Source organism: Bombus impatiens, unplaced genomic scaffold (genome assembly GCF_000188095.3).
Source record: "Bombus impatiens unplaced genomic scaffold, BIMP_2.2 scf_0064, whole genome shotgun sequence".
NCBI classification, from domain to species: Eukaryota; Metazoa; Arthropoda; class Insecta; order Hymenoptera; family Apidae; genus Bombus; species Bombus impatiens.
Genome location: NT_176483.1, coordinates 1377881 through 1400848, shown reverse-complemented (window position 1 = coordinate 1400848; position 22968 = coordinate 1377881). Strand labels below are relative to the sequence as shown.

General features: G+C 33.3%; 2 protein-coding genes and 1 long non-coding RNA gene across 4 annotated transcripts in view; 2 read left to right on the top strand and 1 right to left on the bottom strand.

Annotated features, from left to right (window-relative positions):
* The window catches only part of LOC100744719 (D-galactonate transporter), a 28651-nt gene extending 17111 nt beyond the window's left edge, over positions 1 to 11540 (top strand). Inside the window, exons 3-10 of one of the 2 annotated variants that reach the window (XM_003485547.4) lie at positions 735 to 858; positions 1824 to 1976; positions 4817 to 4927; positions 4998 to 5160; positions 6307 to 6505; positions 7487 to 7765; positions 10313 to 10510; positions 11190 to 11540. In XM_003485547.4, the coding sequence (XP_003485595.1) occupies positions 735 to 858; positions 1824 to 1976; positions 4817 to 4927; positions 4998 to 5160; positions 6307 to 6505; positions 7487 to 7765; positions 10313 to 10510; positions 11190 to 11386 (1424 nt within the window). In that variant the 3' untranslated portion in view covers positions 11387 to 11540. The remainder of the gene's footprint in view (positions 1 to 734; positions 859 to 1823; positions 1977 to 4816; positions 4928 to 4997; positions 5161 to 6306; positions 6506 to 7486; positions 7766 to 10312; positions 10511 to 11189) is intronic. The other variant, XM_024372373.2, reaches the window with a different exon arrangement.
* Positions 11541 to 16523: 4983 nt separating this feature from the next.
* The window catches only part of LOC100744600 (muscarinic acetylcholine receptor gar-3), a 36916-nt gene continuing 30471 nt past the window's right edge, over positions 16524 to 22968 (bottom strand). The window contains exons 2-3 of the mRNA XM_012393935.3: positions 19827 to 20037; positions 16524 to 19618 (exon numbers count right to left, since the gene is read on the bottom strand). Of these exons, the coding sequence (XP_012249358.1) occupies positions 17422 to 19618; positions 19827 to 20011 (2382 nt within the window). The 5' untranslated portion in view covers positions 20012 to 20037 and the 3' untranslated portion in view covers positions 16524 to 17421. The remainder of the gene's footprint in view (positions 19619 to 19826; positions 20038 to 22968) is intronic.
* On the top strand, positions 20032 to 20677 carry LOC117152554. The gene is made up of 3 exons (XR_004462943.1): positions 20032 to 20181; positions 20292 to 20414; positions 20508 to 20677. It is a non-coding gene; the product is annotated as an uncharacterized LOC117152554 (long non-coding RNA).

The window sequence follows — 22968 nt, the reverse complement described above, 5'->3', positions numbered from 1 at the left end:
AATTCTTGTTCCTTCAGTTTCGTCGAATTCTACGATTCCATGGGTTCTTTTGCCTCCTTCGTAAGACTCAGGCTACTGTCCATCGAGTGTCGCTTCATAGGCGCGTATTAGACGCGTCAAAATGCCAGCGAATGGTTTTCGTCGCTATGCATTCTCGTCATAACCGCCGTCGTTAAACATCGTCGATAGAGAGGCGTACGTTGCAGCTATAAACAAACGTAGCGATACAGAATGAAAGCGTCTTCCGCGTTGCTCGATCATATCGTCAGACGTATGGTCGCGTCCAACAGGTTATGTACGTAGAAGCTGGCGCTTGTACGAAGCGATGCTCCTTGGACATTGGGCCCACTTATTTCGACTTTACTTTTTAAATATCTATTTCATTCTAAATTATTTTGTAAATTTGCGTAGCTCTCCGGGTTGCAGTAAAATTCCTTTTCTTTCGTAAAATCAATTCAACGAAATATAAATAAATAAATAAAAAGAAAAGTGCAACTTATCTGCTTATTCGCCAGAATATCTGTTCGTTCTCCTAAAGTTTTCCGTTTCTCTCGGTCATCTTCTTATTTTTATCTTGTTTACCGTTAACGTCTTCCTCGCGACAGCTTTAATATCGATAATTTATTTCTGTACGTATTTTCACGTAATACGTCCACGCAATATACGGATACAATTAGATAACTAAACCACGGATCGCTCATTGTCGATGTAATTTTCTTACACGTGTTTTCAAGGTGTCACGAGCAAGGCGACGGCAGAGGATTTGCACTACGGCGACATTTCCTGCCAATTAAATACAACTACGTTATCCATCGTGGATTTACCAATCCAGTGTGAAGTGGCCAAAAATGAAAGTTTGTAAGTATCTTCGTTTACTTTGCATCTATTTAAATTATCGATAAACTATTTTTCTATTATTTTATTTCACGTTATACAACTCCGATCGTTATTTAGTATATCGTGTATCGTTATATCTTATATTTGATAATATCGTTCACATTTTTCATTTTAAAATAGCAAACAGATTACAGTACTTATGTAATTGGTATTGTAACGCTTAACAAAACGATGCGATGTATAAACAAATCTTATTTTATATTTCTATTCTGTCTGTATTATTATTATATTTTTATAATTACTGTTAAACGAGTCCTTTAACCTCCAACTATAAATTATTCTATATAATTTCAATTACTCATATACACATATACTTACTTCTTTTTCTATCTCACGTAAGATCAAAAAAATTAATTTTACAACTCACAAAACAAGCATTTGGACGTTTACCATAGAAAATAATCAGTCGCTAAAGCATATGTTGAAAATGACGACGTGTGTTCGTGCTCGCCATCTAGTAACTAGAAGATAGTCCTAGTTACAATCGATAGATTTAATCGATAGGCTCAAGATGGTTTTTCGTTGTTATCCCTAGTTTTTGTAAGCGCGTGCAATAAAGGATTTTTTGGCTCAGAACGGTGTGATAGATTTATCCATTCGATAAAATAATAACTATTGTGATCCTACCTCTGAGTATAGAAATAACAACAGCATAGAAAATAAAACTGCCAATTGTCAAGGCGTTAATTAGACCTTCCTTAAATTATTACAAATTGTTAGATTACAAGTGTAACGCACGATCTCTCTCGAATTATCGTTTATCGTAGACACAGTATATCGCTAAGAGTTATTTCTACAAGTATTTCTATAAGATACTTTCACAAGCTATTGCATACACGTTCGGACAAATATATTCGTGAACTCATATATCCGCTTAGCCAGAGATCGAATTAGAACGATGTATTGGAATGTATCTTATTTCATAGTTGTACGTCCCTGGAATTGAACGGGTCCCACTATTGCGAATGGAACTACAACGGCCTTGGTCTCGACTATCAAATCCTAGCAGGGCCGAGTTTCATCGCCGTGTTCACGATCGTTGGCGTTATTCTAGGTATCGCAGCTGACAAGTACAACAGGTAACGCTTTTCTAATAACTACACGCTGCTTATTTATGCGTTTATAGGAAATTTGAAATTGCGAAAATGCGCACGATGTGCGCATAATCCGCGGTCGACCAATAACGACAGAGGTGCAATGTAAAACGCGGTTAACGCTGTTATCAGCGTTACTGTTGCGGCGAATCGCGTTGCTGCGATCAACGCAATTTGAGGCGTAGAGATAAATTCCCGACGTTTCACTGGCGTTGCAGTTGGCTTGATCAGGAATCAAAGGACGCAACGATGCTGATTTCAGTTGCAATACAAGCAACGACCGATAACGATAGGCGATATATCCATTTTAATGGAAGATTAAAATCTTAGTTTAAATTTAATTTGCATACTGTGCGAGTGGTTTGTACCGACTTCCCAATTATCATTTTTAGATACAATATATTCGTGAAAGGATTAAAATAACGCAACGATATCGACGAATATCCGGAAGCCTCGAACAGCGTCGAACGCAGAATTTTCAAGCATAACGAGACCAAGTTTAAAAGTCTCGAGGATCTCGTAGAAGACGACGAACAGAAAGATATCGTCGGTATTTTTACTTGAGAAATATTTATTCACATTCCACTTTAATATTTTCGTGCTTTATATCTCTCCCAATTTTATTAAAAGTATGCGTAACAATTACCACTGTCGTGTTTGTGTAGAAAGGGCCCCGGGCGTAGTCGTTTGTATGCCTAGGGCCCGAGAAGCTCTAGACGCGACCCTAGTTACTACTACTGTTACCGTTTACGAAGAAGAATGATGGAATATCGTATACCGTTAGGGTAATGCTAGGTATTTTTATAGTCTTATTATGCAATTGTTTTTTGCTTCATTTCATATTCTTGGAACATGATCGAAGCGCAATATTGAGAAGAGAAGCTAGACTAATTTCATATAATTATACTTATAATCGCGTAGGAACTATGAAATTGTTATGTTAAAGCAAATTTAGTAAAATATCGAAGATTACAGGAAATGAACGTCATAAATCTATTTTATTGTCTGATTTTAACATTACAATCATCATATCAGTCAAATTAACTGGTTTTACAATTTTATTTGAAACTTCCTACTTCGTGTTAAATTTTTTTGTCATAATGATGTAATGACTTTCTCAACGATAACTAAAAGAATAATGTAATGAATTTTATTTTGTTTTTTATGTATTCAAACTGAAAATAATTTTGTATCGAGGCTAGTGATACCGATACCAGTGAAAATAACCGAATACTTGACAAAGTGTAAAAGGATCTATTTTATTGTCTGATTTTAACACTAGAACTACTCTATTAGTCAGTTTGACTGGTTTTACAATTTTATTTGAAACTTCCTACTTCGTGTTAAATTTTTTTGTCACAATGATGTAATGACTTTCTCAACGATAACTAAAAGAATAATGTAATGAATTTTATTTTGTTTTTTATGTATTCAAACTGAAAATAATTTTGTATCGAGGCTACTTATACCGATAGCAGTGAAAATAACCGAATACTTGACAAAATGTAAAAGGATCTATTTTATTGTCTGATTTTAACGCTAGAACTACCATACCAGACAAATTGACCGGTTTTACAATTTTATTTTCAAATTCCTACTTCGTGTTATATTTTCTTCCGCAATCACGCAACGAGTTTCGCAACGATAACTAAAAGAATAATTTTGTTTCTTATGTATTCGAATTGAAAATAATTTTGTATCGAGGCTACTTATACCGATAGCAGCGAAAATGACTGGTACTCGACAAAGTGTAAAAGAGTCCTGCGATCTGTTTATCGAACCCCAATTAACCAGTTTCCTCGTTTTGTACAACTTGATATACGTTTTTCAAATCTTTACCGCGTATCGTTCGATATGACGACATCAGATATCAGGAAGATTCTGGATCGATCGCTAGATCGCTAAATGCTAACGCTAGAAATACCACAGCAGTCAAAATGCCTAGTTCTACAATTTTATAAATATGTCGACTCTCGTTTAGGGATCATGGTCGTAGATGGATTAATAGTACCAAAAATGTACTGCGTAACGTGGAATTGCTTCTGCGAGAAAGTAATAAATCAATAAATATAAAAATATTCTATTATTACGTATTGTTCAGAGACCAGTCATTTTCACTGGTTTTGGTAGAAATAGCTTCGTGTTAACCATCGGTAGTTCTATTGTCAATGCTATAAAAACGTCTGAGAAGGAATACTTAGAATAAAATATAGCAGAATACGGTATCGAAGCCAGCAAAGCAAGAGATCAAAAATATTTGACGAATTCATACTGAGGTTTCGTAGAAAAAAATACAGAGAAGAGAACAAGGATATTCCTGATATTAGAATCGACATTTATCGCTATTATTTGTTTATTGTAGCGAGGCTTAAAGCCTAGTACACAATCTCGCAATCTCTGTTACGAACGTGCAGATTAAAATCTGTATTTTTTGAAACGTTCAGGATATATCAAAGATGTTTCGCGCAGAAGTCAAATAAAGATGTATTTCTTTGAAAAAGTAAACAAAGTGTATGGTGCATTTCCATGACAATGGTTACAGGTAATCAAAAAAGAAAAAACTCCAAGTCCCATAATGGTTATCGATAAAAGAAATTAAATTGTCATCGAAACTGATTACCGGTAGCCAAAAAGATTCCATCGACGATAATTAGTTGTCTGTATTAACAAGTTACCTATCGGTTACTAAATATTTGATTATTTATTCAGATGATGAGATTATTCGAACCTCTGACCCATTCGCCTCGAAGAATCTTTAACAGTTAGATTACATTGTTCTTTCTCACCTATAAATACACAGTAACAAAATTCATTTTTATTTACAGAGTAAGACTACTAACCATATGCACGTTGGTGTTCAGTATCGCCATAGTTCTAATGGGAGCAGTTAAGAAATATTGGCAACTAGTCATTCTACGTATGGTACTAGCGGCAGGGTAAGTTTCAATTGCTTCTCAGTTTTAATCGATCGACTGTTATAATCTGAAACATTAAATAAACATACAGAGAAGCGGGATGCAACCCCTTGGCCACGGGTTTACTCTCTGATTGGTTCCCAGAGGAACAACGAGGGCTCGTTATGTCAATTTTCAATTGGGGCATCTATGGAGGCTACGGTATCGCGTTCCCCGTTGGTCGTTACATTCCAGGACTAAATATCGGAGATCTGGTGTGTATAAGTTGCGCTTGAAAATATCGAGAAACGTTAATTAAAACAAAAAACCGTATAGCGTATTGGAAATTCACGCTATTTGTACAAATGCACGGTGAATGTATTTTACAGAATTACCAAAGCTGATTTGGCTTGATCTGTAAAAGAAAAATTTAGACAAAGCTTTCAAACTAGCACGGTCGTTTCTTTCTTTCGCATTAAAATCTGCTTCCCGTTGCTTCGAAGAAACGATAGCGACGAACAAAAAAGAGAAACTTGATTATCCACAAGAAAAGTACGACAAGTCGATACTCGTGCAAATCGAGCGATCAAAGGGGATTCGAAGCGAAGTAAAGTTTCTTTTTAGCAAAGATTAAGCGAATGGATTAACGGATGAATCGTGTGAATAGAGGATGAAGAAAAAGCAATTAGTAAAAGGATCAGATAACACGACTGTCCGGAGCAGTCAACCAGAAAATGAAAGATTTCGGACGCCACATTTTCTTCGCTAAATCCTGCGATTATCGTTTTATTTTGTTTTTTGGAATTACAGCGTGAAGGTTATTTTGTCGATATCTGACTGGACGCGTTTTCTGTTAATTGTATTTTATGGTATGTAAAAAGAACGATCGTGAAATCTTAGAGCAGATGGGAGAAGAAATTCAACGAGATTGAAAAATAAATATATTGTAGCGTATCGAGTACTTGCTAGACTCGATAAGGATCGTTCCAAGATCAAAAAATCAAAATCGTACAATTCTTTGAATACTACGATAACGAATAAAGTACTAAGTTCGTTACAAGAGGTTCATATCTTATTACTATTTTTATCTCTATTATGGTCTTTTAATAGATTCGTAAAGGATCTACCTTTAGGTATAGAAAATTCTTTTCTTATTCGCGGTATACTCCGCGATACTTTTCTTAGTATATTCTGTAATTATTATTACAATTATTACACACATTATTATCACACAATAATAGTTACAGAATATACTAATATTCATGTTCAACTGGAAAAACCTCGAATCCTCTCTATACATAATAAATCATAATAATCAAAATATGTTAATATTTGTTATCTAAATAATCTGATTCGATAAATTTCATCGATTAGTCTACCGAGATTTAACAATGACGATGAATTATCTTTATCTTCTTTAGGGATGGAGAGCATGCTACTATGGAGCTGGTATAATCGGACTGATTATGGCTGCTCTTACTTTTACTCTTACCGAACCACAACGAAAAACAATCGGCGAGGAGGAAACGAACACCGATGGAAAGAAAGTGCCAGTTTGGAAAGTAATCCTACAACCGAGGATCATAGTATTATGCTTGGCTGCCAGCATCAGACATTGCGGTAAAAGGCAATACCTTGATGCAAAGGATTGAAAAATGCATTCGAAGGGTATATTAGCGTCTACCAGCCTGGTTTATTCCAGCAAAATTTCTAATGCTCAGAGATTTATTTATTTATTTACATTCGCCTTTAGTATCGATGGATCGTGTATAGTAAATTTGTTGGTATTTTATATGACTTGCGTTCAAATTTATTTAATTAATTATTTATTTGAACGTCTATACTTCTAATATATGTCTATAAGGAAATATTTGTTTACATTCCTTATTGATGATATTCGTGAATCTTAATTTTAATCTTAATCATTCGTATTTTACATTCTCTGTGTCTAAATTTACGATATCTATACTACATTTATTTAGTCGTGTTCTTTTTTAATATCGATGAACCGTGCAGAATAAAATCTTTACGTGTTTAGAGTCGTTCGAGCATTGTATGAATTAATATGCAGTTTAAAATATTTCTTGCGTGTTACAAAAGGCGTCGAGTTTTTCAAGATTTCAATTTCCCTCGTTTTTAAACGAAGAGATATACAAAGAAAAATATTAGATCTCCTTCAATCCTATAAATATTATCTTCGAAATATTTCTACAAATTGTTCTTCGTATAAATTAACTCTTAACTACTATCAATGACGAACACAACAATTTAAGATTAGATTACTCGATTTTCGAATTTTTTATTTAATCGAATTTCATTATTAAACTTTATCACGGAGAATGTAAAACAGAAAGTAAAATGGAATACCCTGAATTTTAGTAATCTAACGTATACGATAATATAACGATACAAGTATTTAAGGGTTCAGATTCTTCTCAGATCCTAAAGTCTTTTTCCAAATTAGAGCGAAACTGGCCTTTTAGTAAAAAGAAAAAAAGATAAACGACTCTTTTACAATTCGCATTTACAACGATTCGGTTCGCATATCTATACGTTTGAAACATATTTGTAATTATTTAAAAACAATTCTCTTGCTTTCAGGTGGAATGTGCTTCGCTTACAATTGCGACCTCTATTACAGAGATTACTTCCCCGACTACGATTTAGGCTGGTGGCTGTTCGCGGTGACTATAGTGATCGGTAGCATCGGTGTTGTGGTCGGTGGAGTAATTAGCGATAAATTTGTTGCGAAAATGGGTATTAGATCGCGAGTTGCTGTTTTGGCCATCAGCCAAATAATTGCTACACCGTTTGCATTTGGCTCGGTATACTTCAATCCTTTATGGGCTATGATCACCCTTGGCATTTCGTACTTCTTTGGTAAGTAAATTTAAATATGCTTTTTGTAAAGTATACTTTAGATTTGCTGTGCTTCCCAAAGGTACAGGTGCACAAGTCCCTATATACCTGTAAATAGATCTTCGCTGTTATCAGACGCATTGTTCGGCAATTAGTATAACAATATGGTAAAAAGTAAGCTCAGGTTGGGATAAGCTAAATTTAAATATGCTTTTTGTGAAGTATACTTTAGATTTGCTGTGCTTCCCAAAGATACAGGTGCACAAATCCCTATATATCTGTAAATAGATCTTCGCTGTTATCAGACGCATTGTTCGGCAATTGGTATAACAATTGGCAAAAAGTAAGCTCAGGTTGGGATAAGCTAAATTTAAATATGCTTTTTGTAAAGTATACTTTAGATTTGCTGTGCTTCCGGAAGGTACAGGTGCACAAGTCCCTATATACCTGTAAATAGATCTTCGCTGTTATCAGACGCATTGTTCGGCAATTAGTATAACAATATGGTAAAAAGTAAGCTCAGGTTGGGATAAGCTAAATTTAAATATGCTTTTTGTAAAGTATACTTTAGATTTGCTGTGCTTCCCAAAGATACAGGCGCGCAAGTCCCTATATACCTGTAAATAGATCTTCGCTGTTATCAGACGCATTGTTCGGCAATTAGTACAACAATTGGCAAAAAGTAAGCTCAGGTTGGGATAAGCTAGGATAAGTAATTTCGTCAGAAACCCCGAACAGAGCATCCGATAGTAGCGAAGATTACGTATATGTACATAGGCCGCATAACGTGACCAAAGGTTGAGACTCTACTTCGTTGAAAATGAAGCCTTAAGTGGAAAGATTCTGTTCCACATTTTGAACCTATTTTCGCATATACAGAATAATCTGCCACTCGTTGTTCTCTCATACTTAGTTGACGATTAGATGAAAAGCCTTGGACAAAATTTTATTCTATTTATCAAAATTATGATTTATAAAATCAAAATTTATTCTATTTATCAAAATTTTTGGCTTATCTTCGCGCGTAGAATCAATCTCTGATCGGTTGGCCAGATTACGCGGGACACCCTGTATAAGAGCTTTTATACCTCGAGCTTTTATACTACTATCTCGTCCAATGATCTCGATCAAGGATGGCATTCGAAAGAATTTTCTTTCTATTTATATTTTTCTTTATATTTACCGTATTTACTAAACGTTCTACGTTTAAATATACTTTTGTATATTGGTAATGTACGTTAATACCGGGTGTTCCATTTACATCGATCCCTGAGAACATTAGCAAAATAATTCATGATATGGGAAAATGTTTCCAGCGAAAGTTAAACGATTTCCATGCTGGACATAATTCTGCGTCATTAATTTTGTCAAATGCACAGATAGAACTCGGTCTTCTCCTCAAACTTTTTCCTATACATGTTAGCGGTGGTCGGGTCTTAGTTTCCGAGATATTTGCGAAAAACTGTAGTTACTACTACAACGAATCGTACGTAGAATTGAGAGTTTGCGGCAGCGTATGCGTCTGTGTTAGTTGCCAGCGATTGGATTAAATGAGCCGCTCGATTCTACGTAGGATTCCGTGTAGTAGTAACTATAGTTTTTCACAAATATCTCGGAAACTAAGACCGAACGGCAGTAACAGTAAGTATAACGTTTCGCAAAAAGTCGAATCCGTAAAAGTGCACTGTCATGTGGCATATGCCAATGTAAATGTATAAAATTCTCTTTTATCTATGAACGATATTCTGGGAAATAATAAAATAAAAAATAGAAGAGAATATATAAATATTTATCGATGAAAAATGATATCTTTCTTATCCGTGAAACGCACTGTCATAAATCTATATCTCTCTAAACAATTACAAATTGGTCATTTTGACTACTCTGGTAGTTTTAACGTAGAAAAATAGGGATGAAAACCATACTTTACGAAGAAAACATAAACGGACAGACGGCAGACTCCAGATGGAGATACAACATGGCCCTCCCCCGGAAAGACACCAAAGACAAACACAGAAAAAACACAAAAAAATACTGGTGGATACAGAACCCATAACAAAATAAAAGAGAACATTAAACCGACAGAACTCAATTCTGGCATAACACAGGTGTAAAATATAAATATTGTAAATATTTGTAAATATTTGTAAATAATCCTATTTGACATCCCCCCTTCTCATCCCACCCCTCCCCAAAGTTACACAGCATCCAAAAAGCAAACTACCGAAGCGTCCTGTTTTGCGACCAAGTTTTTCAGGACAAAAAAAAAAATAAAAAAAAAGCTCCGCTCCACAGAGGCTTAAACCGAAAAACCGCATCATACAACAAAAAATGTAAAGCGCCGACACATAATACAGCATGGCTACATCGTACCGCCGCGTATCGGTACCTTTGCCTAACATACCATTACAAAAATTCATGTTTATTCTGTTCTATTCGTGTTTATTATTAAAATCTGTATTTTCTGAACTCTCAATAAACTGCTTTGTAAAAAAGGTAATTTTAATGTTAAAATTCAAACTAAGCAAATATATTATCGAGTTAACGCGTACCTTACTTTGATTGCAGCCGAAATGTGGTTTGGAATCGTGTTCGCAGTGGTCGTAGAAATAGTTCCTCTTCACCTCAGGTCAACTACTATTGGTGCCTTTTTGTTCGTGATGAACAATATCGGTGGAAATTTACCAATACTGGTCGAACCAACCAGAATGGCCATCGGATTTCGAGAATCTCTTTATATTTATTATGCCGGTTTCTATGGTATTAGTAAGTATTTCACATTAATATTTAAGTATCGATTTATATGTATCATTTTATTCATTTATAATCAGTTACCTTGTAATCCATTTTTTATCCTTATTTGTATTTTCCAATTTATTCATTTATATACATATTTTGTATACCGTAAGTTGTAGTTCGTGATACCAATGAAATCAGGCAGACTCTATGGTACAAGATAAAACGAAAGTCAAAAGTAACAAAATTCCTTTAGAGATCTCGTTTTTAACAGGATAGGAGTATGCAGTTGGCGAAAATATATTCTACGTATGAATATAAATAACAAAAGTAGAATAAATGTTTTCTCTTTAATGTCCCATTTTTTGAGAAAATTAAATTTGAAAATACATTGTGAATATTGGAATTTATTGGCATTTTTAATTACTTACGTACAAATACCAATGTTTAAAAAACAGAGTTTCCAATACAATTTTATTACTCTGATTTTCACCATATTTTAAACTATAGAATCTCTTTAATCACAAATTACGATTTGTATTGTACATGCACATGTACAACGTATATTTTCATGGTTAAGTTTCGAATTATGCGAAATGATATTCTGAACGCGTAATATTGATTAATATTTAATATTGATTAATAATATTGATTAATATTTAATACTTGAATTATTAAATTATTATTGTATATTATTGTTAATATTTAGGTTCTATTATGTTCTTCCTAACCATGTTCTTGATGGACGGAGCCAAGAAAGAAGAATCGAAAACGGAAATTAGTAGGAAACCAGAATTTGGATATGACAATAATACCTTCACTAACGACGAAGGACGAGTACCAACTTTAGAACTTCCTCGATTATATCCACCACCACCACATCGATTCGAAAATTCTAGGTTATAGAAGATCATAACTTCGTAAACATCAAAGATTGGTTGTAAATACATAATATCGGGATTGAAATACAAAACTATTTTAAATGTATTCATGTAAGAAGCCACGTTTCACGAAATGTAATGTCGTCTACATCGATCGATTCGTTTTAACGCGTAGATTACAAAAATACCAAAGTTATTCCGCGAAAATCTGTTATTACCGAAATATTTCATTGCGAAAATCTCCATATTGTAATTCGATCTTTTAATGCAGATAATATCGATCTCATTTTAAGCAACGATATATCGTTTAATGCATTAATCGATTTCTAATCGTTATTATCGAGAAAATATAGAAGAAGAAAGGAAATAGCGTAACAAGTAGAAAAGCAAAGTATTTTAATTTAAGATTCTCAAGTTTATATAAAACGTTGCGGATAATTTAGACCGAAATCCGCGGTCCCTACTTTACCCTACTGTCCCACCCTGTTCCATCCAATCGTCCTTCCATTTAAAGAATTGAAAATCATCTTCGTTTCTCGAGAAATATCGTTGAGTTGTATTTATCGAGGTTCACCTTTATGGAAAACATACTTTTATTCACTTCGCCCTTACTGCTCACAATAACTCGTATATGTACGGTGTATTTGCACTACATGGTGTAGAGAAGAATAGATATAAGGATGTAAAAACCAAAGCTCCTCAAGATCCGAAAGGTCAAATGAGGCATCGATAAACAAATGAATAGACAAGCTCTGGGAATAATTAATAAAATTATTTATTTTAACTAATAACATTTTTAAGTGTTAAAAATTTGTCATTGTTTATTCTTGCAATAAAATTGTCTTTGTAGGGTAATTTTAATATTTTTATATACTACGTATCAAAATAAATCGATTAATTAATATATAACATAATGTGTATTTCGCGAAACGTGGCTTTACTAGCAATGTGTCGAACTTCGACTTTCATGACAGCTATTCAAATACGTATGACGTTTTGTTTCTTCTTTCGCCGCGAAAAGTATGACAATAGGATAATTAATTCCTGATCAAATTTAATAATTAAATCGAAATTAGATCTCGACAGATTAAATTATATAAAATCTTCAATAATCGAAATTAAAATGTCCTCTTGATTAAAAGATTCAATTTTTCATTGATGTTAGAAAATTTTGAATTCTATGTCTTTTTAATAAATTTCTAGTTAATTTCCTAGATCCTGTAAATACTATAATAAAATAATGTTCTGTCTAGCACCTTAATTACGGTGAGTATGATAAGGTCAACGGTGAAGTCAACAGAAACGTTATTTGTCCACGACAAAGCAACTTCTGGAAATAATATTAATATACACACGCTACTATACTACTTAAGATGATTATAACTAAGAATGTCAACAACTTTTGATTGATTAGTTGAAACATAACGATCCATTATAATATGAATGGAAATTTGAATAAATTGTTTAATTCAACAATTACAAGAATATGAATACTTTTATTATTGCAAATTCGCAAAAAATTGCTTATAATCAAATTTAATGAATGACAAATTGCTTAGTTTGACTGAAATAACTCTACCTTATTCAGTGGGGAGATGTAAGTACTTCTACATTTTATACTTGATAAAAATGATAAGCCAGAAGAATAATTTTTATTTTTCACTGTATTTTAAAAACAGCCTATTGAATATACATACATGTATTTACGCGTCTCGACAGATATATAAAAATACATATTTCGAAAACACACACGTCGCACCAACTGTGTAACACACGATACACAACAAATATACTTATACCAAGATTCATCATCAAATCATTTCTTTTATGTACAGATTATTTAATATAAATAAAAAATTATCCTTTATTTGTAATGTACAAAATAGTTCAGAGAAACTATCCTCGATTACTTCAAGGCTCAAAAAACTTGTCATGAAATATTATTGTGCGTGTGTTGAAGGTGTGTATATTACATATTTACATATGTACACGTTCACTGGCGAAAATACCTCGAAATTTGAAAACCACAAGGGAAAAACATAGTAAGTCACGCTTTCATTTTGAATTCAATATGCAGATAACCAAACGCATGTTACCAAACAAATCCATATTTAGCTTGTGGATATTTATGCATTTATATGAAAATAATACGATACAAAATAGACAAAATATGCAGAAATATATAATACATCCAAAGTAAAGCGCTAATCATGATATTTAGTGGATAGAACAATTTTCTATTTAATTTCCATTCTTTCGGTTGAATTCATAAAAATATGATTTGCATAGAAGTCTGCACTCTACGCATATTATATACCTAGAACTGTTTATATAGTCAAACTTCGATACCTCGAACTTCCTTAACTTAAAAACCTTCATAAAATAGATAAAAATGGGATCTATAAATAAAAATTTGATTACACCTCAAAGTATCTACATCTTATAATGAAATACCGTAACCTAATCAACCTGCATTCACCATGCTCTCCTGACCCTCGCTCCACCTGCGCAAGTCCCACAAATACAACCTATATAAGTTAAACTGCTATTCACTTTTCTAAATTCCAAATAGATAGTCCATCTTTGAAAGATGAATTCCTTTTTCTTCGAGCCTCTACAATTCGAAAAATATTTCGCTCGTTAAATTTCTCTTAAATTTCGCGAAAAATAAAATTCGACATAGTCTCCATAGGTCAAAGATTTTAGCTTTTCCCTTGAAATTCGAGTTCCTGAAGTTCGACTGCAAAAGTATTTTTAGTTACTCTATAAGTGACATACAAATTATGCATTTATAGGAAATTTGAAAGTGCAAAATACAGAGAAATAAAATATTCAAAATATAGTATAATAATAGTACTTAAAAGTCAAAACTAATGTCTATCTAGATTCCATTTTCTAAATCGAATTTGCGAAAGTATGAATCATGGACATAATTTAAAAATCACGATATCAACAAAAATGAATTTGTCATATTTTTCCTATGTGATCTTCGTTTATATCGGTAATAAACACATATATAATTTATTTAAGTGTTGCATATTGTACATCACTGAATAGTTCTGTAATAACAAAACATGTTACAGTGAACGTTTTATGCGAAGTGTCATTGGATACACAAGAGATGTAAAAAGTGTCTTGTGTATAACACTTCACCTGACAACTTCGTTATTGTATGTCTGTGAAACGATTCAATCATATGATCTGTGCTATGAGATATAGTAGAGACCACAAGTATTGTATTGGCAATGAGATTTAAAGAGAGAAAATTGGAAAATTTAGAAATGTATAGAATAAACATAATATGTTATAATATATTATATAATATATTATAAAACAATATACAGAAAACATACAAGATAAAGTACCTATAATAATATTTAGTGAATGCAATAAATGCCCATATTTAAATTCCACCATAAAAATATGAATTTGTGTAAGAATATGATTGGCCAAGAACTTTCTATGTATCTGCGGATTTCTATATAGTAATTAAAACATTCAATTTCAACAATTTCTTCATTCCTGAATGATTTAAATTTTAATTTCATTAGTTAACCGATTCAGGTTAATAAATTCAATGAATAAAAATATAGATCTTTGCAATACTATTTTAGGTATCATTAATAGTATGTGATAAGTTTCAATTAGTTATTGTGTTATTTAGTTAATAGCTATGATCTCTGCTATATATGTAGATTGTACATATGATATATATATGATATATATATATATATATATATACATATGTATAATTATGATTGTGAACAGAACAACGCATATAACTCCTGATATTTTACAGATATCATGACGCAAAATGTGGATATCATCGCTTGAACAAATATGAGGATCTATATATCTTCTGTACAGCCTCGTTGACAGTATTATTAATTTACTCCTATAAATAACATAATCCAATGTTACATAAACATTAAATACCTTACATATATGTATGTATACGTATATACATACCTAGATAATACTATTGACATCTCATTGAAAAAGTAGTACGAATAATTAGTGGAACAAACATAATGTTATGTCTTACACATATTCATCTCTGTGTATTAAAGGAATCATATATGACTGACAAGTATGATTCTGTGTATACTGACTAATTCGCGCTTTTTATCTTATAACTAGCTTATTATTATTTATAGGCTCGTTACAGGAATTAGGAATTAGTTGTTTGTTATACTGCAGAATGGTTCTTCAGTTTGTTTTCCACCGAATTAAATTATTACGTTCGATTTACCCGAACATTTCACTTTTAGAAAAGTACAATCAGTCACAAAAGTTCTCACACGCCCTACTAACAAAGATGTATATTTAATATAGTATCATTTTTAAATCTAATATATTATTAAGATATATTAAATATATTTTGTTTTTATTAATTTAACGAAGTATTTTTATTCCATATATGAGAATATATAGAACTATAAAATGTAAATGTGAATATAAATCATGTAAATCATATTCATAAATAAGAATGTGACGAAGATGTTTTATTTTAATAAAAACTAGTCTTTTTATAGAGCATACCAAGAATTTTGTAACTGACTGTATATCATTTTCACGCTTAATTGTTTTAATGTGTACTTATGTATACTCGTTGGTTTCATTTGCTGAATTTTCACGTTGATTCTTCTAAATACTAATTGTGCATGATCTGTATTCATTTATAGATACTCCATCCTAATATTCCTGTCACCAGTTATTTTCTAATTTCAAAAGAAATGTTTATTGATATTGATTACATCTATAGAAAGACTGTATAATTTAATTTCCCTTTCTCAATAGAATAATACACTTCTTTTGTTTTCATTTATGATTGTCTTACAAAATAACTTATAATTATTTTACTAAACTTTCATGATTTATGTACAGAAATAATTTACAGTTATTTATAGTTAACACATAGGGAAATTACAAGCATATTTTACTATTGTAAAGATTTGGTAAGTAGACACAATGTTAAAAACATTTCTCTATTATTTGGCCATTTGCATAGATCTGAATTTAAATTACATTTTACATTTAATTTTACTTTTCATCGAAGGAAAATATTCTCTAAAAAAAAATTTTTCTGAAGAGTTAAATACAACTAAGAAGATATTTGTTATTATAAGTAAAATAACATTTATTTTACGACCTTTTTTTTGGAAAAATATTCTCTGATGATCAAAGTATGAATGCAGTTTTTCTTTCTTTCTTGTAATAAATTGTAGACTTTAACTTCAACTTCAAGTTCAAACTTCATTTACAACAAAGAGTGTCGAATATATATTTTTATAATTTTTATAGTTTTAGATAATATATTTTTATAGTTTTGAGTCAAATGGTTGTAATGACTGCAGTTTATATCTTGTTTAAAAATTGAAGTTATTTCTGCACAGTATATCAACAATCACTGTTCTATCATTAGCACCAATGTTCTATTAAATCAATCATTTTTCAATGTGAGTATGATTTCTTTCTATGAAGAGAGTTTCTTTCAAAGTATTAAAATTGGATATAGATAGACAGAACATTGTTTATTTAAAAAAAAAAAAACTAAACAGATATCCGTCTTGAAATAAAATCTCTATACGTCTCAATTTCCTTCAAGAGCAATCCTTAATTACAGACTCTTACTTGAGAACTTAATCTCTATACTATTAAAATTTAATATAGTTAGTGTTTTTAATGACATATATATTTTTAAGTATTGAAAATATTCAACTGGTAATGTTTTTAAAGTTCTCTATCAAATTGTAGAAACTAGATAAAAACTCAAGCTTTTTCCAGAGATGAACAATCTGTAGTTAAAGATTTCTTTCTTTTCCAACCTATTATTATTATTAAAATATTAGTGGCTCTATTTCTCTAAATCACTCGACTGTTTCTTCAAATCACTCGATATAACCGATTCTACTTGTTCACTCAAAACCTATCAACATCTCATCTAAAACCAACCGAAACACCTGCACACAATTAACTGCGCATTAAGTACTCCACGAAAACCATCTCCAATATAAAAAGAAGCCTATGAACATGATTAAGTCAGGAACATCACGGATCTCAACATTCCTCCGTCGAGGTGCTGGAGATCTGAGTACTGGCTCCGCTAGAGAAGCTACTCCTGCAAGTTTCCACAGCTAGCGCCGTGTCTGGTACTTGGACAAACTGAACCTTCTCCTTGGGCCATCGATTCTTCCCATACATGCAACTGAATATATTATACTTATGATCCATCTCAAAGTGACTGAGATTACTACTGTGTCTCCTCCTCAACACCTTTTTAGCCATTAAGCTTCTATTGTTCTTATAAGATAATTCTCTCCTGAAGCAGAAGAACCTTCTTAACTCGCGTTTCACTCTTTTTGATCTATAGCCGAACAACAGTGGGCTGATATACGCGGCCAAGATCAAGAGGCTGGAGGCCAACACGTCGTATTTATGGGGCAAATGTTGGTCAGTGGATCGAGGTAGATTCTTCATTACCAGTAATATCACGTACGGCGACCAGCAGATCAGACCCATCACGATCACCAGAGCACTTATTCGCGCCGCCCTCGTCTCCTCTCTGTGCCTAAATATAGAACCATTGCTTATCCTGTCCTTTAGTGAGTGTATGTAACTCGAGGTGCTCCTCACGCTCGAAACACGATGCAGGTTGTCGTTCTTGCTTGGCGCTGGGGTTATTGTCACTATTGGTGTTAGCAAACACGAGGACGATTCTGTAACGCTGCTACCGTTAGTCTTTTCAGTCTTGTTACTGTTTTCATATGTATGAGATAGAGAAGCGTCTTTATTCAAGGATGACGATAACCTACGGTTGGGCCTCGTTTCTGAAAAATTCACTGATAATTCAGAGTCTCCTTGACTCAATATTTGGTTCTTCAACTCGACTTCTACTTGCACCAAATGTTCTTCTTTTCGATCGTTGTTAATATCGTTCTGTTTGCTTTCGTTATTTTCTTCTTTGATAATTTCAGAGACTCGCAGTGATTCTTGGAATAAATTCGAAGAATAGTTACAGAGAGGTGAGAATTTTTTCTCGAAGCATTCAAAGTGAGTTTCTTCCTCAGAATCGCTGCTCTCGTCGATAAAACTTTTTGAGATCCAATTATTCACCTGTTTGTGCTCTTTTAGATCTCTAGACGATTCTTTCGTCTCTTCGTATCCCGAAGTTTGCAAATCTTGCTTCTGCAAATCCTGACACTTACTCTCCCTGGCATCTTTCTCCATTGCCGAATTACAATTGCTTAAATTATCATTAATATAGTTTTCTTCATTTGTAGATTGAGAGACTTCGACTCTCTGTGGACCAACCGTAAAAACAATTCTAGAAGGCTTTTTATCCTCCGCTTCTTCGGGTGGAGAAGATGCATCCATATCTATAGAGGAAGCAAAGGATCGCCTTCTAGACAACTGACCAGTGGGTTGCATAGTCTCGCTGGTCTCGTCAATCGAAGACAAACTCGATATCTTAGGTAACTTTCTAATATCCTCCACAGTATCCGCCTGAAGACGTTGGTTCCTCAAAGGGCCATTCTGCTCTTCGCTAAAGCTCGCTGAAGATAATATAGGCCTAGAGCCACTTCTTCTAGCTCTTTCCGAATTTCTATGTGCAGCCACGTAAATAGTGACATAGATCCAGCAGACGGCAATGAATGGTATGAAATAAGCAAATATGGTATAAACAATGGCATAAATAAAGCCATAAGTGATTGTATCGTCTATAAGCGTATCAAAGATCACAGTAGTATTCTCTATGAGATCTATGTCGTCACTGAGACTAACAGTTTCCACTATCTCAGGAATTGCACTGGTATTGAGCTCGTTGTTATTGGTTTTGTTCTCCAATACTGTGAGAGTCGATTCTGTGGAGAAATTTACGGAATTTTGTTCTTTGGAGATGCAGAAAAGCCAAAGACTTTGAGGATTTGAGTTGAAGAAAGCGAGAAAGCCGAAAACTATGGAGATCATCCAGGTGGAGAGGATTAGAATGCCGCATTTCAGTTTGTCCACACGAGCACGGTAACGTAGAGGATCCATCACGGCGAAGTATTGATCCACAGCGATTAACAGGACTGAGAAGACCGAAGATGTTGTTACTACCGCCATTGCTCCCTCTGACATTGAACAAATATTCGGTACAGGTGCAGAGTCGAGTATGGAGGAGTTGGAAGACGTTGAAACAGCGTCCATTATTAGTAGGGGGTTCATGATGGCACAGACCAACAGGTTTGACACGGTTAGGTTCATGACAAACCTGGAAACAGAAACAATGTGTTCCTTGTCACCTAATAATATTGCAATACATCCAATTCTGTTTTTATATGGATCTTGACGTGATATGGTGTAATTAAGAAATATGTATTTTTCTTTTTGCATGATTATCTGCAGTCTAATAATATGATATGCTATTACGATATAACACGGTTCTGTCATATTAGTACGATAATAAAACGAAGAATAACCTGTTGGAAATGGTCCGTAGCGACGGACGTACGAGGAATGCCAGTAGAAGTATGACATTGAGTAAGAAACAGCCAAAAAGGGCGAAACTCCAGACCACTATCGCATGATTATTCCACCATCCTTCTAGATCTCCTAGATCTGAAATCGATCCTTCTCCGACGATGTCTGGCGAATCTCCAACCATTCATGTATAATAAATGTGACGCAATTCTGAAACGATAAGAAAGAAACGAAATTTATCAATGATTTTAGAAACGAGTTTCGTAAAGTTTCGTTATACTACGTTATTAATAAACAGCGGATATTTATGCAAATTCGCATTGTTATGAACATAATTAAGAAGATGGAACCTAGGTAATAAAAGGTTTTGTTTCGATCTTTGATTTTTGAAAATTAACCTGTAAATTCTTTATTATTATAAATGTAATAATATATATTTATCATTATACATATTTGAAACATAGGAATAATCTAGCACAAGGTACGGTCTACCCGTGCTAGATTGCATGGATATTTTCACAGAATGCGCATACGGGAAAATCCGTTAAGTCTAAATATACTCTGATGGTAACACTGTGCCGCAATATGTATGTATATTGAGAGATTACGCGCCATAATTTCAAGAAAAATTGCCCTATTTCGCCAGTTCATTCAATTCCACTTCTTATTCATTGTTCCAGCCGTTCCTCTCGTTCAGCTATCAGCAGTCAAGATGCAGTTATTTTCGTTCGAAATACACTGTGACTTCGATCATTTTAAAATGTTTGATTAATCTACCAGACGTTTATGAGAGAAGTTAAACAGACTGTTACCCGCATAGATCAACAAGTTTAATAAAGAAACCCATCGTTCAAACTCGAGCTTGATTTCTGCTTTTGCAGTAAATGCAAACCTTGCTTATGTTTTGGAAACTCCACCGAATATCTACAGTGACTCACGCGTGTATTCGAACACCTGCCATAGATTATTTGTTAGATACATATATATATATACACATATGTATATATATGTAGAATTCGCTGTAGCGGTACCGGCAGTTTTTTTGCGAATATCTCGGAAACCAAGGTCGATGCGTCGGTTACACGTATGAGAAAAAGTTGTCTAAAATGTTAATTTCTACAACGTATTCAAAAATTATCGAAATCGGTCAGGTGGACGAGATACCGATAATTAACATAAATATCTGTTAGGTCGATAGAACTCTTTATTTACTCGCGCGATAGTTTATAAATCTTTTTCGAAACACCACAAATTATCTACGACGCGCTAAGATATATTATGCGTAATCTTCATGTATGGCATTTATCATTCGGTGTTCGGATCTCGTGTTAAGTTTCTCTTAATCTCTGACACTCGGTAATTCGACACGCGGTGATTCATAGATATCCTGTTACGCGTTTGAAAATGAGAATTAATAGCAAAAAGCGCTGCGCTTTTTACGATTCCTTTGTCTGGAACTAAGGAGCGCGAACTTTTATTGTTCGTGGTCGATGGTTAGACACGTCATTACGAGAAAGAAATTTTGTATAAATACAAGGAATACGAACAAAGGCGTGATAAAAATAAAAGACATAACGAATTAAATTACCAAGAAAAATTAATGTTTCCGTTAATTCTTCGTAACACTAATTATTTGATTAACTCGACTGTATTTAATTTTTTAATTATTCAAAATATTCCATTTTCAATGAAAACCAATAATTATATCGTTGCATCGTAAATCTACAAGTACACCTATACAAAACAAATACAACGTACACACACGTATACATAGTATATATAGGAGTTTCACAATTTTCGGAGAATGAATTAAGATCTTGGGGGTAAATTACGCAGTAATTCATTAGTAAATTATATTGAACGATAAGCTTAAGTAAAATGCTGTATCATTTATGGAGTTTTTTCCTAGGATACACGATATGTAATTACCATGTGATGTAAATCTTGCATTATTTATCGTCATAGCAATTATACGATCATTCGATAAAGTTAAAATGCAGTAATTAAGGATACCAGAAATGTAGATGTCCATGTGAAAAGTTAGAATTAATACAATAACAACAACAATAATAACCGTAACTCTAAGTTAAACATAATTAATGAAAAGTAACTCGAACGAAGTTAGGTTATTCAAATTTAACATGTCTAACTTCATTCTATATCTTTTCCGTGACAGAGATTAATAAGAAAATTCAACGAAATTAAAAATTACAATATCAAGTAATTCAATGCCAAGGTGTTATGGCGTCCAATGATTCTTTTATTTATCGCGGAACCGTACATCCCAATATACGTCTCAAATGACGTCTCAACGACGTCAGACGAATTATGGTAAAAGTTACTTTGAAATCTATCTTTTACACATCGGTTAACCTCGAAAAAGTTAAACCGAGGCGAGATCGAGATACGGGGGAAAAAAGTCGAAAACTGCAACGGACCAGAGGGGATCGTATTTATTTCGAGGAAAAAACCTGGATGTTCACCTATCGACAGCAAGTTGTGAGAATGAATCGCAGCTCGTGACGCAGATGCGGGGTGACTTTAGTATTTTGCTCGCAAAATGCATTAACATATCAGCAAACAGCTTGCTCGAAACGCAAGAAACAAAAGAAAGGTTAAGACGTCTTAAGTTTTGGCGGTAAAAATAAATATACGCGGTTGAAGCAGCGTCTATATCGCTTGACGTCATAGGCAAGGTTTTTTAATACATTTTAAAATATGTAATTGGCTTGCTAGTTTTCTCGTTGCTATTACGCGCTTATTGCAATTCTCTCTCGTTAACCGCGAGATTTACAGAGAAGCGAGTCTTAATAGAGAAACAGTTACGCGTGTAAGTCCGACTAAATAAATTTCGAAAAATTTGGCTTCCGCAATATGAGATAACAGACTTTGAAATTTTTATGTTAATTGTGAACTAAATTAAATTGAATTTGGTATAAGGACGTTCTCTGTTTCTGACAGAAGAGAATACAGAATTTTAATATACATTGGATGAATACGTATAGAATTATGAAAAATGTATAGAATTTTATACAAATGTTGATGAAGATAAAATTCAAACGAAAAGTTGTTGCTACAATTGAGAATCGGAGATCGTCTTGCAAAAATCTTTGGTAAATTTAACAAAACAATAAAATTAAA